At 35.4% G+C, this 15,213-nt stretch overlaps 1 protein-coding gene across 2 annotated transcripts in view; it reads right to left on the reverse strand.

Annotated features, from left to right (window-relative positions):
• Window positions 1-9,192: 9,192 nt before the first annotated feature.
• Window positions 9,193-15,213, reverse strand: part of LOC149804280 (interferon-induced protein 44-like) — a 60,345-nt gene continuing 54,324 nt past the window's right edge. For both annotated transcript variants that reach the window (XM_089938333.1, XM_089938341.1), the window contains 3 exons: window positions 12,164-12,310; window positions 11,289-11,460; window positions 9,193-9,859 (listed from right to left, as the gene is read on the reverse strand). In XM_089938333.1, the coding sequence (XP_089794459.1) occupies window positions 9,549-9,859; window positions 11,289-11,460; window positions 12,164-12,310 (630 nt within the window). In that variant the 3' untranslated portion in view covers window positions 9,193-9,548. The remainder of the gene's footprint in view (window positions 9,860-11,288; window positions 11,461-12,163; window positions 12,311-15,213) is intronic.

Genomic DNA, 15,213 nt, shown 5'->3' on the forward strand with positions numbered 1-15,213 from the left:
AGCCCTGGAAAGCTTCTAGATTCGATCTTGATAGGCTAACCCCTGACTCGAGGAGACGAGCCCTGACTGATCTGTTTGATATTATCAGAAATGCCAAAAAAGAATTTCGTAACGACGGTGCATCTTACGTATGGTCCACATTTAAAATTATATGCGAAACCGAAGGTGTCAGGGACGCTACAATGAATGATGCACGAGCGAAAACAATTATTGATTATCTCTTTGATAGTCAGAAATATTTTTTCAGAATAAAATTTATTGTGCAAGCAGATTCCGATACGTGAATTATCCGTGACAAAAATGACCCTGTCCTTGCTAATGGAAAAACCTTTCTGTTAAGTAAAGATTCCAAACCAGGAATGCTGACTGGGATTGATAAACCATATCACGTTCGAGCATATCCTGTGACCGCGGTCATTTATGGAATATATCCGATAAAAAAACCAAAAATCAATAAACTCACCCCGATGAGATTATCAAGGCTGAATTGTGTAGCCGAGCGAGTAATGGAACATTTTAAAAATGCGATGCGCGGAAACGGTCTAACTGATCTAAGACGTTCCAAGATAGCAGTGTGGGCTGAGCGAGTCAAGGATACAGGAGCGTCAATAAACGATGTCGCCGAGCTAGAAAAAGCATTAAGATTTCCCATAACCGTAACAACGATAACAGAAGAAGTATTATACAAATCGAAATATAATCGATACGGAGCTCCAATAAATATCATTGATCATAACGCTCACGCTTGGACTAACGCAGTTACGATATTTCCGTGGGATCGTGATCGTGTTGTGAAATATTATTCGGGAAATATATTTGATTTTATTAAACAAATAAGTAAAAACGACCCTGTGTCGATGTGGTTGTTTAAAAGTTCCGAAGATGGCGAGTATGATCAATTTGTAGGATCCAACGGTGAATTATACCGGACGGAATCTCTGCAACAACAAATGAAAAAAACTCGCAGAGAAATATTCAGAAAACACTGAGCAGTTATTAACTAATTGTTTTACAGTTCCGAGTGTTGCCGCTCACACCGCCAGAGAGAGAAATTCGTGGAAACCAACCCGAAGTGAGTTTCTCGAAGACATACAATTGAGTTGTGTCGAGTATGGACACGGCTGTTTGTGGAATACCAAGTATGACCACAGCGAGATGATTTCCTTGGATATGATTGCATGTTATCCGGGAAGCTTTCTCGGGATGGGCGAGTGTAACGAATACTTTAAAAGATTTGGACATCCCACGAACTCGATGACGCGAGTTGCTATAAACGGTCCTTTACCCGATTATTCCCTGACAGGATTTGCTCGTGCGACGTCGTTTGAATTTGCTAAAGAGCTTCATCTGTGCTGTTATGTTTGGTTTGGCAGTCACTTCTCAGAGAAACGCTGGGCGCCAATAGTGTTATTGCGATATATGCTTGACAGCCGAATACTGGTATCGTTGTTTGTCAGTGAAGCAATCATATCATATCGACCGCAGACTTTGGTTTGGTTACCAACACCGGAGCGTATCAGTCTCGATGAAGTCACTGAAGAATATGCACGAGAGAGTCCAAATACTCCCATGGATGTCATTATTAAAGAAGCTCCTAAAGTTCGTAAGATTAAACTCAACAACAGTGAAAAAACAGCAAAAGATCTTGCTAGAAGAATAATCGGTAAATTTACTCAAGGTGGTGCATATGATCATAAACTACATCACTCACGATTGATTATCGATGATGCTGAATTAAATTTTATAATTGCTGATACCACTGCGAGAAATATATTTTGTAATCGGGGGGACGCTTTTTTGTCCGACGGGAAAAAGTTAGGCACAATTGTTAAGTTATATTAATGGAGAATCACCTCAATACACACATTTAAGATCTTCGATGCTGGCTTATGTTTCTATAAATTTGCTATCAATGATAAATCGATTTCCCGACACTGCAGTTAGAGTTGCAACGAATTCATTTTATATCAATAAAAGATATTCAGAATCACCGGCTCGTTTTACAAGCACTGATGAATCATAGAGTTCGTGGAGAATAAAAAAGGAAATGTTACGTTGTTATTGTGAATCCGCTGATGTTGAAATTAAGGATGATTATTGCAAATCAGAATTATCAGAAATGTCGAATGCACCATCTGTGCATGATCCAATTACCAGACACAAAACCGTTTATTTGAACGGACTGGGTAGTTCTGGTAAGACAACTCGAGCGATTGAATCATTTCGTGGAAAATCGAAGATTTTCGATTCAGATATGATTGTGCTAACACCTACACACAGACTTGCCAGGGAGATGAAACAACGAGGAGTTAATTCTTGCACTTATCACAACTTTTTCAAATGTAGCGGTGGTGTATGGACTCCAGATCGAATGGGAACAAAATATATTCCTGAGAAAGTAATCTGGGACGAAATAGACACAGTGTCGTTAGATATATTAAAATTGTTCCTGGATTGGCTGCTAACAAAAAATACTGCAGTGATAATGTGCGGCGATCACTGTCAGCCACCACCTTTTGTTGGTCTATCTCCGCATTTGTGGTTAAAAGATTTTGTTGATTATTATGAAGAAGTGTCTGATGATCATAGAGCACTTGATGCAACGTTGAAGGAATTTAAAACATTAATCAGATTACAACGAATAAAATTCAATGTGAAATCATGCGCGAGATGATTCCTGAAACTTCAATGAGCAACTTTTGGAAAACGTGGAAACCAGACGATTTGATAGTGGCAAGTAGAAAGATAGTCAGAGACACTCTTCAACAGCAGTTATTTCAATTACAACAAGAAAAGTTTCTAATGTTGCCAGTACCATTGTGTTATAGACCAGCTGATACGCGGTTACAGAATATCGACGTTGATATTCCTGGGAACTTGACCTTGACAGAGTCAAGGAAACAGAATTTAGAATTGAATGATATTGTTGCAGTTGATATCTATGTTGTTGAAGATGCACTAAAAATGAACAAATCCCCGTGGACGCTAGGATACGCAATGACGATACATTCGTCTCAAGGACTAACTATTTCTGATACAGTTGTTTGGATTGTTGATGATCGAATCGAGTGGTCAAACTTAGTTTACTTGGCTGTGTCCAGAGTCAGAAGAATATCTCAACTGCGAAGAATTGTCTTGGAAGAGTCATTGGCTGATAATAATGAAAACAAGAATGATATAATAAGAAAAAACTTGCCGGTTACAAACAGAGTGACAAAAAAAATAATCGCGATTTCGACCTTGATGTTGAATTTATTTTCGCGCTGAAACAACAGCAGAATAATCACTGTGCGAGCTGTAATTGTATAATGTTATGGCAGTATTCGGATAAATATTCAAGACAGTTCACCGTAGATAGAAAAGATAATAGTCGCGGTCATACACGCGATAATGTGATGCTGACCTGTCTTGAGTGTAATCGACGTCGGGGTGCTAGTTAAGTGATTTGGGCGGTACTTGTGTGTCCTCGGGAACTACTTGTAATTGCTCACGTGTGAATCTACGTTGAGGAGCAGTTGAATCCAGCCTGTAGATTGCTGGTCTACCAGTAGATCTAGTTATGTTATTTATCTTGTGCGCGGTGATACTCCAGATAGGATCAGTCGCTCTTTTTTACCACCTTCAAGTTCATCTGGTTCATATAAATATCTCACAGTGACATTACCCAGTATTGATTGTGCTGAAAAACCACGTCGTTGTACAGGTATATGTTTTTTGGTGACCGCGATGGCAGGTTTCATGTTGGTTGTTCGAGTAATTTCATTATTTAATGCAGCTATCACGCTTGGTAATCTTGCAACCCATTCGCGCGATCTCGTATCCTGAATGAATTCCTTCGCGTATTGATATCCAAATAACCGCTCAGCAAGTGTTCGATCAAATCGCTCAACAATTGCCTGATCACGGTGAATTGCAGTATGTCCTCGCCTGATGGTAACGTTATGTTGCTTCATCGTTGATGATACTGCACCCTGAAATTCTCTGCCAGGATCAACTTGTAATAGATGTGGCCATCGTAGACCACCTCGTTGATAAATTCGTTCAAACGCAGAAGCAACCTCAGTTGCTGTTTTAGTCGCTAACGGTTCCGCGTCTTTGTATCTACTTGCAACATCAACTACAGTTAACGCGTACTTGTATGTTTTGCGACGAATGGTATCATGTGGTAGAAATATTATATCAGCCTGATGAACTTCATTTGGCACAATAACATCAAAATGTGCAAAGTGAATTTGTTTAGGCGGTGGTTGGTAAATTTGCCATATTGCTTGTTTGGATAACCAATCTGCTGCAGTATCACGTGTGACTTTTGCTGCACTGGCATGTTTACTAATTGCTGCGCTACCCCTCCAGTATCCTCGTGGGGAATAATGAATCGACTCCATTATAATTAATTACCAGCGCCTAAAACAAGCTTAGATTTCGTTGCAGATTTTATTAGCCAACTAGCTAACTTTTCTTTGAAAGATTTGTCAGTGATGGAATTTAACGCGTGAATTAATTTCACATCCGCGAGATGGCGCTGTTGCATATCTTTACTTCGGTAAGCTACATCATGAACATGACATGCTTTATCGATAGCATTTATCGGATACTCGCCTGGATTGGGCTGATCTAAGGCATCAAATCTGATATCAAGTCGGGTTCCAGGACCACAGTAATTATATCCTGGAAGATGTTTTTCTCCGGGATATTTTGTCCACGGAGCTCCTGTCAGCTTGGATAACTTGGCTGCGATATCACCTCCTTTTTGTTTTTAGATGACTTTGGTTTCGGCACTCCACTGGAGATAAATTTATATTTCTTTGTACCACATCGTTCACACTTGCCTGTAAGCGCTTGTCGATTATTTTTTGTTGTAGTGGTTGTTATGTCCGCAGTTGGAGTACGTGCACTACATTTTACACAATATAAATCCATATTCTTTTATGATATATCTAATGGAGATCACTGACTTTTCTGCTACAAAACGACGAGAGCCTGTTAAGCATAACGCAGCACTACCAAACTCTGTTCGTATGATTATAATTGGTCCATCTGGGAGTGGTAAGACGCAGTTGTTACTTAATTTAATAATGAAATGGATGAAGTGGGATAAGTTGTATTTGGAAGCACCAAGTTTAGACGATCAACGATACTACGAAGTGTTAAAAGAATTTAATGAAAGTGCAAAATCGTTAAACGACGGCGATGATGTTGTTGAGTTTATTACTAGTATTGATGAATCACCGTCTGTGGATGATCTTGATAGGAGTATTAATAATTTAGTTGTGTACGACGATGTGATGTTGGACAAACAATCAAATCCTGCCAGGATATTTTCCAGAGGTAGGCACAAAAACACAGATGTCATTTATGTCACTCAAAAATTAACACAAATACCGCCAGTAATCAGAGAGAATTGTAATATTATTGCTGTGTTTAACGGAGTTGGTAAATACACACTACAATATATTTGCCAAAATTGGTGTGACGGCGACATGGACTATAATCAATTTAAACATTTCTTCGGTCGTGCTAAAATAACCCCGTACGGGTTTGTAACGATTAATTTACATGATCCTCGAACACGGTATCGTGTCGGGTTAGATAAAATTTTTGGATAAATAGAGAGCAGCAGAGAGGGCGACGACAACAAAACGCAGCAACAACGGCGACAATTGAGTTTACAACGGCGTAGGGTTAGCCCTCCATTTCGGCATTTGGAGGCTTCTAAAAAGTTGTGGGATTTGGCCCCTCTGCTGGGGGCGACGACAACAAAACGCAGCAACAACGTTTACAAGCGTCATCGCGGATTTATAAAGGGTTTATTTCGCCCTTTTTGCCTGAAAAGTTGTGGGATTCGCCCTCTCTGCTGTTTCTTCCTTTTCACTTTCTATTTGTAATTCTCTCTCTGCTTGTTCACATTGCATATTTGTTTGCACTTGCCAATCTTCTCCATCTCTCTCTTGCCTTTTTCTGCAATTGTAATGGTATTTGTTTCTTTCTCTCCTCTTTCACCAATTGCAATTGTTTTTCTTTCTCCTGTAACTAGATTTGTCTCTCTCTTTCATCATTCTGATGCTCATACTTTCTTATCTTGATTACATTCTTGTATTGTAATTTCAATTCCATAACCTACAAGTCTGAGTCAGATGGAGTCTTACTAATCACTTTTATCCAAAACATTCTTTTCTACAAAATACTGAACTATAATATTTTTGTTATTTCTTGCTTCGTTAAAGAAGCATTCACCTCAGAAAGATCATAATGTCTGGCAAGCTGGATTACTTCATTCATTTTAAAGGACTCTAACCTTTCCTGGACAGGATTTAAAATAAAGTTATCCACTTTAGATGACATTGATAAAGCTTCTTGGTTTCAATGAAATTTCTAAAATATCTAATCATTAATGGGATTAGAAAATTCCAAACAACGGTGTATATAAATTTCAAAAACAAATGTTTCTAAAATAATTTAGAGAAATTCGTAACCCAAGGAGGAACCTCCAATTTTCTATCACGACGCTATCATCTTAAAAGAAGAAAAAAAAAGTGAAAAGTAACAAGCTTTGCAAAAGTTAACAAATAATTTATGTCCCTAGAATACAAAATGAAAATTGAAATAACGTACTTACGGTATTGCGAATTAAATCCCAAATAATCCTAGAATTACAAACACAAGTCCTAATGATTAGAGTTTTGAACAAACTTTAGTGGAAATCAAAATAAATCCAAATATAGAGGTGTTGATGTGCCTATAGTGGCACGTATAATGGTGACGTTCCAACAGTATTTTGTTGGATCACAATAATACAATTCTAGAATGTATTCTTATTTGAAATTTCACTATAGATTCAAGTCTTTATTTCAAAGAATGTCATTTTTAAGAGCACTTTGCATTTCCAGAGAAGAATCACTTAAATTAAATAATTTGAATACATACATCCAGCCCAAATGAACAATTGGACACAACAATAGTACAACTTATTCTACCTCAAGTTCTTATAGCATGAATAAATAATTGCTTGTAAAACAAGATTAGATAATCTTCTAACTGACCTCAGGTCACAATTAGCATTTTTTAAAACTAGTACTTAATGGAAAATAACCTTCTATAAGCATCTTAATATTAACTAGATAAAATCTCAGTTATAATCTGAACATAAAATGTGATAAAAAATGTCCTAGATTCAGGCAAAAATAATAATCCCAATAGTTAAACCTTACTCATATAGAATATTTTAGCTATACATGAATTGTTAACAGAATTAAAAAAATCAATGATTCAGGTCAGGTGCAAATTGAACTTGACTTTGGACAAGGTCAAGTCCAACATACAATGTTATATTATCAATAGCATATAATGAAATTAAAACAAAATATAAAGCTAACTAGCCAGCAACACAAATTAAATATACATGACAGGAGAAATTGAATGCAACAAGGTATTATTAATACATGTCTCCTGATTAATGGGAAGCAGACGAATTTAAAAACACTGCAGTATATCCAATTTAGAATCAAAATAATATAATATTATTATATACTCATTTTTTTCCGTTACCTTAACATTGTCAGAATCGTGGAAGATTTTATGATATTGCACACATTCATGTTGCACTCACATGCAGCACACGTGTGCCCAATAGCATATTAGGAACTACTTTGTAAACAAATCATGCACACTCGTGTAGCAGACGCTTTACGTTTTGGTTGATTAAATTTTTTTCAGAATGAACTAAAGCAGATGTTACGTGGAAGGCCACATACCAGCCACTTTGCTACATTCCCTTTTAACTTTTTTGATACGTTGTTTTGGATTTTGGCGATGGATGCCATATTTCATAAAATTGGTGAGTACCTACAAATGACATGCAATTTACAAGGCATAAACTGTCTCCTTTATCTGGCAATAAGAATGGCAAAATATACTTAAGTTTTACATCCTGAATTTCCTCAAAATGTACTTTCTTAGTTCTGCAAATCCGAATTACATGAGCCATGTCATGGGTTCTCAAGCTTGATTACGTATTTCGAAATTCTATTGTACTTTCGACTTTATTCCAAGTGCAATTACATCCTCCTTACTGCACTCAAAATGAAATAAACATTATATTCCATAGTGTCTTTTTGATAATCGAAATTGAATGACTTCATATTTTTCCCACATTATGATTTCAAACATTCTATGGCAGAACAGAAACACACCTGCTCCGTCGCCGCTGAAACCCAATGTACTTCATGTAGAATTTGCACATAAATCCAGTCTATAATCACAAAATTTCGTAAAAACGGCAATACTACCAAAATCTATTCATTCCAGATCAAATGGAAAAGTTTTTGCGATGAACATTCATTCACAATATGACTCCAAATTTCAATTTTAGATAGACTAGACGCCATTTTCTTTCAAAATGTATGTCTAGCATGCGAAGAAGTTCATATTTATCTGGGCGGAGCTAAGTGCGCATCAATAATGTTATTGTTGTGTAATGATGATTCTGCGCTTGTGTATTTAGCTTGGAATACGGCATACATTGAGTTACTTTGTTTGGTGAAATGTATTTTTGTTTACATAATAAAGCCTTAGGTAGAATAAGAAAATGATCATATAATAAAAAGGTTACTGCATTTGTATGGGAAAATATGAACTCGTTTTGTCGGATGGATATACTGCACTCCCAAGGTCATGCAGTATTTCCATCCGAAAAACTCGTTCATATTTTCCCAAACAAATGCAGTAACCTATAAATATAAAATAAAAACCATGATCTGCATGGTCATAATCAGTATTAATTTGCATATGGTATGCTCATCAGCAGAAGAAAAATTAGTCACGTGAATCTGACATTATATACAAACCGTCGTACGCACCGCTGTATTGCTCATACTACCGTCTGACTGACCAATTAAGCTAATCAGATTTTATTCGGCTGTGTGCAGATCATATATCAACCTCTAGTCATGTTTGACAAGAAAGGGATAATTAAACAAATTTTATCTGCCAAGCACGGTCTATTGCTTCCGATTTTCGTTGACATAATCACAAACCTGGGCTAATTTTCTTATATTTAACATTACCTTCAGTCATTCTAAATGTCCCAAAATATATGTAATAACAATTTTCGTTTTATTTTAGTGTAATCACATTCCGTAGGCATTATTTAATTATAAAATATTATTATTTGTGAAGAAAAAACAAAGTGATACATTATTCTTTTCAGTATTCATTTATTTTATTACTCGAAGCTTATACACACAAGTTTGCAATGTTTTTAAAATACAATTGAATGTAACAATGACACGAATGTAAATACTTGTAAAGGCTTTTTCAAACCAAAGGTTCATTTATTACATAGCTGTGGTTACAGAGAAGTCTTTTTTAAAGCATTTTTATTCTTTAATGTCTTCAATATATGTAGATAACCATTCAATCCTTTTTCGATTGTTTTGCATTATTTTCAAATCTCCACATATGTAACATTGACACAGTGTGGTTGCTTTATATATCTACCTTATATGTTTGTTTAAACCACCTAATTATGTATAAGAGTTTCTTTCGTGTATTTATTCTTTCATTTCCAGCTTGTTTATCCCTAATCTGTCGGGATTATCCAGAAAGTTGAACAAAAAATCCTGGGAAAACCTCAGAATTTGTCGCAGAGCCAACAGTGCCAGGATGCTGACATTGATATCTAGTTCAAGCTCCTTTTCATAATTCTTCAAGGGCAGCACGTGTCCCCGTGGTAACCCCATGACCTGGGAGACCTTGTCCACAAGACTGGAAATCATCCCACTTTTGAAGATGACGGTAAGGTCCTCTTCTACGTTGCGGCACACTTTGTCTACTTTTGTTAAAAGAACAACTTGAGGAACACCTGAAAATATTCACAATATTTCAAATATTCAGAATTATCGGATATAAGTTGTAACTTTCTTCAAAAGTTCTGTTAAAAGAACTAGTTTAGATACACTGGAGCATTTTCAAACATTTCAGGTATTCTGTATTATCTAAAATCCTTTGACCAAGAGAAAATATGAATTATAGGAATTACTTTGTAAACGTACCCGAAGACCTGTGTATAAAACTCCATTTAACTATCTCAGATACTGTAGCAGTGTGTAACAGATACGGTATTATTTTCAGTCATTGAAATAAAGCTACCATTTACAGTTGTTTTAGATATAGCGTTTGCTATACTTGTGCACAAATACATGGTAAACTCAAATCTTGAAAGTGTATCTTCAGGTCTGCTAATATTGGGATATATAAATTGCATAGAAACAATTATAATACAATTAGTATATTTCTGGCAAATGCAACGTCAAAATGAAAAGAATCTCAGGTTGATTGGATATCACTTACCATCAATAAAGAGTCAATAAAAGTTTATTGTTTCCATTTTAAATCCAATCAAAAGGATATTAAATAAACGAAGCATTGTGCAATTGATGATGCAGTATAAACCATTGTAAATAATGAAATGCAACTACTAGCAGCGATGAAATGAAATGCAACAGAGGAGAAGTCTGAAACTATCACAATAAAAATGGTGAATGTATGGTATCAGGCTTTTTAAAGAGTTTGTTTTATCTCACAATGCTATTGCTTAAAAACTAAAATTAATCACTGCTCAACTGCAAAACACAATTTAGTTTTATATCTATGTGACAAACATTAATTTCTGCCCATTAAAGATTTGAAATTTTTAATAAGAAAACATTTTCATTGTTATGATGCTTAAACATATGGCTGTGATATAACGTGATATAAAATAATACACTTCTTCCAACAAGAAGAAATCCACCATCATAGATCTACAGAAACTACTGAAGAACGACATCATATAAAATCAATACGTATTGATAAAAGAGAAACAATGTTACTGTGTGTCGCAGCATCAAGAACATCATGAACTACTTTTAAACACATAAAGCTATTAAAAGTAAATGTCTGCAAATGAACCTAATAGTTATCCTTCCTGCCATTTTACATGTGAGATTCATGTACATCTGAAATATAAACATGGCTTAATTGAAACCATAACGAGATACGATGGCTTCGCAAATATGAAATAGAAAACCATTCCAATAATTATTTTCTATATGATGATACATCGTCAAATTGATTACTTTAATTATAAAGTAAACGTCAGTGAATCCTCACAAAACATAGTTCAGTCTCCAATATTAGGCTGTTTACGATGAAAGGGTTTGAGAAGGCATAATCTTGTGATATTATATAACGCCTTATTTAATTGATGTTATATAACGCCTTATTTAATTATTTGTACTGATAATCTTTACCTATTTGGTTCATTTTTGTTTGCATAGCTTTCATTCTCTCGAGCGTCTTTTCCTGTAGGACATCAACGGTACTTCCATCCAAAACAAAAGCAACACAGTGGATCATGTCCTTCAATGATGGAGCTTTGATATATCCAGGAGTTTCCCGAGAAAACGGCACTGATGGGTTGAACTGAAAATAGATTAAAGTTCATCATTAACATTAAAATGAAAAAAAGTTCATGGAGCTTTAAAAGAGTTTCTTATTTAAAAGTCTGTATGTATTTTTTGGGTCACATTTACAAGTAGATGCTGGTATATCACAAAACAACAAAACTGACACAATTTTTGTTTGACAAAGAGGGTTAGGCAATGGTATGTGAAGAGTAAAACATACAAGCTTTATAATAAGCATCACAAGTAGTTATTAAGGGATTAAATCTAATGGGGAATATAAAATGTGTTGTTTTAAGAAGCCATGTTACGAGAGAAGAAACTAAATCCATCGATCTGTTAATAGAACGAAAGGCATGGGCCAATCTTATAATATAACCAGTCGATTGTAGGGCAACATCAGTTTGAAAAGTAAGCAAACAAAGTCATGATGATAAAGTTGAAAATAATTTGCTGATAGACTTTGTTAGTGTGATAAGTACTATATTATCGTATTAGAAGTTTTATTAGTAGCATGGATGACAAATTCTTAGTATTAAATGGCCAAATATAAATGCAGCCCAATGTTGCTTCAAGCTTTGATATATATTTCATATTTGGTGAAGTATATTACATATGAAAGTTACATCTAACTTTTGGATATATGCTTCCATGAAACACGTACCAACTTTAACAAAAGTAAATCAAACTATAATAATTATGCAACTGCATCTTGTAAGCACCTGATAACCTTCTGGCACATTCCCATCTATCATAAAGCTGATCTCGTAAGCATCCAAACCCTGACCCTCCTCTAATCCTCGGGTGTCGCACAGTCTAAATGGAAGAGGTTTGCTGGAAGCAGCTGACCGCACTTGGTACATACGATACTAGAGAGAGTTTTAAAGAAGAAAAAGATCAAACAGTATATGGTATGATAATATTGGTGTTTATGATATTCAAACAAAATATTTTCCATTCTGTGAACATTTACTTTACTTGGTTAAATGGTTGTATATCTTAACCATATTATATACCTGGGCACCCGATCAAAGAGCAATTGTATTAAATGTGCTCAAACATGAACTGCTTTGTTGTATGTTGACGTCTGCATGAGCATCATGCACAAGCATATTCTTTCAGTAGTCAAAATATAAATAAACGATTGCTAAATTTGGATTTATTTGTAGAAACATATCAAGTAAATAAAAGGAACAAATGGTTGAGGAAACTGTTGTCTCGCAAATTATCGTAGTAGTCAAAATATAAATAAACGACTGCTCAATTTGGATTTATTTGTATAAACATATCAAGTAAATAAAAGGAACAAATGGTTGAGGAAACTGTTGTCTCACAAATTATCGTGGACAGGTCACCATACATATCGTCTGAGTCGCTTTCCTTGGCCTCAATGTCATATACAGGTGCTTACGTAGAGACTGAGTTTGGGCTTAAATCATGCAGCTTGTGAAATCTATTAAAGGTAGAAACTGAATATGTCAATTGTGTGGCAAGATCCAATATTCACCCTCTGTTACTTGCCACTGAGTAGTAACACTCGCGGCTCAATCAAAGGGCAAAGGGTTGTCATTTGGGAAAACAAGGTAAGAGGTAAGAGATTAAGATCAAACATTTACTGGAAGAGGTAGAACTCTAGTCGCCATTGAACAAATACATGTACTATATTCGTGACTCAATTAAAAGACCTGTCAACTTGAATACAAATTGAGTGCTGCTTTTACTAGCCAAGGGTTTATGGGGCCATGTGCACTGGTAGAAAATTGTATACAGTAAACGGGTACCGGGTGACTCATTTTATTGCCCTGCTTATTATCAACGGACTCGTACCCGAGTACCCAGATACCTGTACACAGCTCTAATCATAATATAATGATGCAGCATTTTATGCGAATGACATCTAACTCCAAAGAATCATCACTGAGTTATGTCAGCGAAATGAATATAATGATTTTTTTAGCTATGAAGGCTTATATAGCTTACGTCATTTGGATCCTAGTTACAATGTATGATTTATAACTTCTGTGCATATTAATTATGTTATCTGTTATATGATACAATTCTTTATTCACAGGGTTTAGTCCGTCAATTGATACAATCCGTTGCACTAAATGAGACGAAATTTGGCATAGCTGCTTCTATGAATAAATTCATAGACCAAGGAGACAGTGAATGACATCTGCGCAAACTTATGAGCTGATCTGGACTTCAAAGATAAATACTATTTGTTGGCTATATATCTCTGCTGAACTATGGTAATCTGGCTCATATCCACGTGATTTTAATATAGTCTCATTTTATGCAAATTTTTTATTAAACTGAATGACATTTTTGGCAATATGCCTACTTTCTTCAGCTCATAATATGCTCTCATAAAGGTAAAACTGAGTTCAAGATTCTTAAATGTATTCTTTAAGGTTAAATCAAGCAAATTCTTTTTGTAAACTCTGCTTAATCTCTGATAAAACCAGTTTAATCTGTGATTTGTCCTACAACAAATTTTAATCATTCGCATTTGTTTTAGCTTCAAAAGAAGACGCATAAGTTAGCCAATAAGACATAGGAACATATGAAAGAATGACGAGATTTGCTAACTTTAGACCATTTTGTTAATTGTTGAATTAATACTGACATTTACAATAATAGCAGGGTATTCACCTCATCTGTCATCATTATACGTTAATTGAATGATACACTACAAAATCACCCAGTTCTTTACTTTATCTCCTCTAGCGTCACATAACTGTCATGCAAATTGAAATCTTGTTTCTACAATAAATGGATATGATAAAATGTTACAATTGTGGTATTGAAAAATCAACGAACCTGTTTGATTAAAGTGCAGTCGTTGACACCTGAGTGCAATACCAGCAAATCATCTAAAGGTTTGGAACGAACACAAAATAATTTACCCTCAATTTTATCTTAGCTCTAAGTCTATATTTTCAAATTAAAGTGAACAAAGTGTAGAAAAGTGAGATACATATGTAGTGTTGAACGTGATATTGCGAAACAGTGTGAACTCCGTAATTAGAACATTTAAAGCATCAGTGCAACAAATGAAAATTTACCTATATCATCAACACAATCCGTATCACATGTTATGCTTTATGTATAATAGCAGATATTGCAAAGGAGTCATTAGATAACATTGATTGCACTGATGAGAGTGGCTGACCACTAATATAACAGATGTAAAGCCACCAATCTGGATTAGAGTTTAAGGCCTGACCTTTGTTGGGTGAACCTGACATTGAACTGGTGACAATACTGATTGGATGTGTCATGAGTATGTGTGTGTGTGTGTGTGTCTGTGTGTGTGTTTGTGTGTGCGTCTGTGTGTGTGTTTGTGTGTGTGTGTATGTGTGTGTGTGTGTTTGTGTGTACTCTGGATTTTTAACGTAGTTTGAAAAAAATTTAGTCCTATCGATGCAATGTATGGAGTGTGTCAGTTTATAATGATGTCTAGCAATGGAACATCATGCCGTCAATAAAATGATGCTTTCATGCTATGCCCATTAAATATTTGTATCGCCTTTTGGAAACTTTAATTCAAATCAGTATAACTTGTCATTTTTTTCTAATTCTGACTAACTTTCAACTAATCACTGTGTTCGCTCCGCAGCTTTTGCATTGTTCCTGCATTGCCATTCAAGCAACTGCACTAGTGACAATTTAAACATGGTATTATTTTGTTCAATATCGCAATAGTAGCAGTTCATCATCTCCATTTATTGTAGAAATTTTCAAATGGAGCAATAGTAAGACTTCGCCA

The sequence above is a fragment of the Sinohyriopsis cumingii genome, chromosome 2 (genome assembly GCF_028554795.1).
Source record: "Sinohyriopsis cumingii isolate HCF-2022 chromosome 2, ASM2855479v2, whole genome shotgun sequence".
NCBI classification, from domain to species: Eukaryota; Metazoa; Mollusca; class Bivalvia; order Unionida; family Unionidae; genus Sinohyriopsis; species Sinohyriopsis cumingii.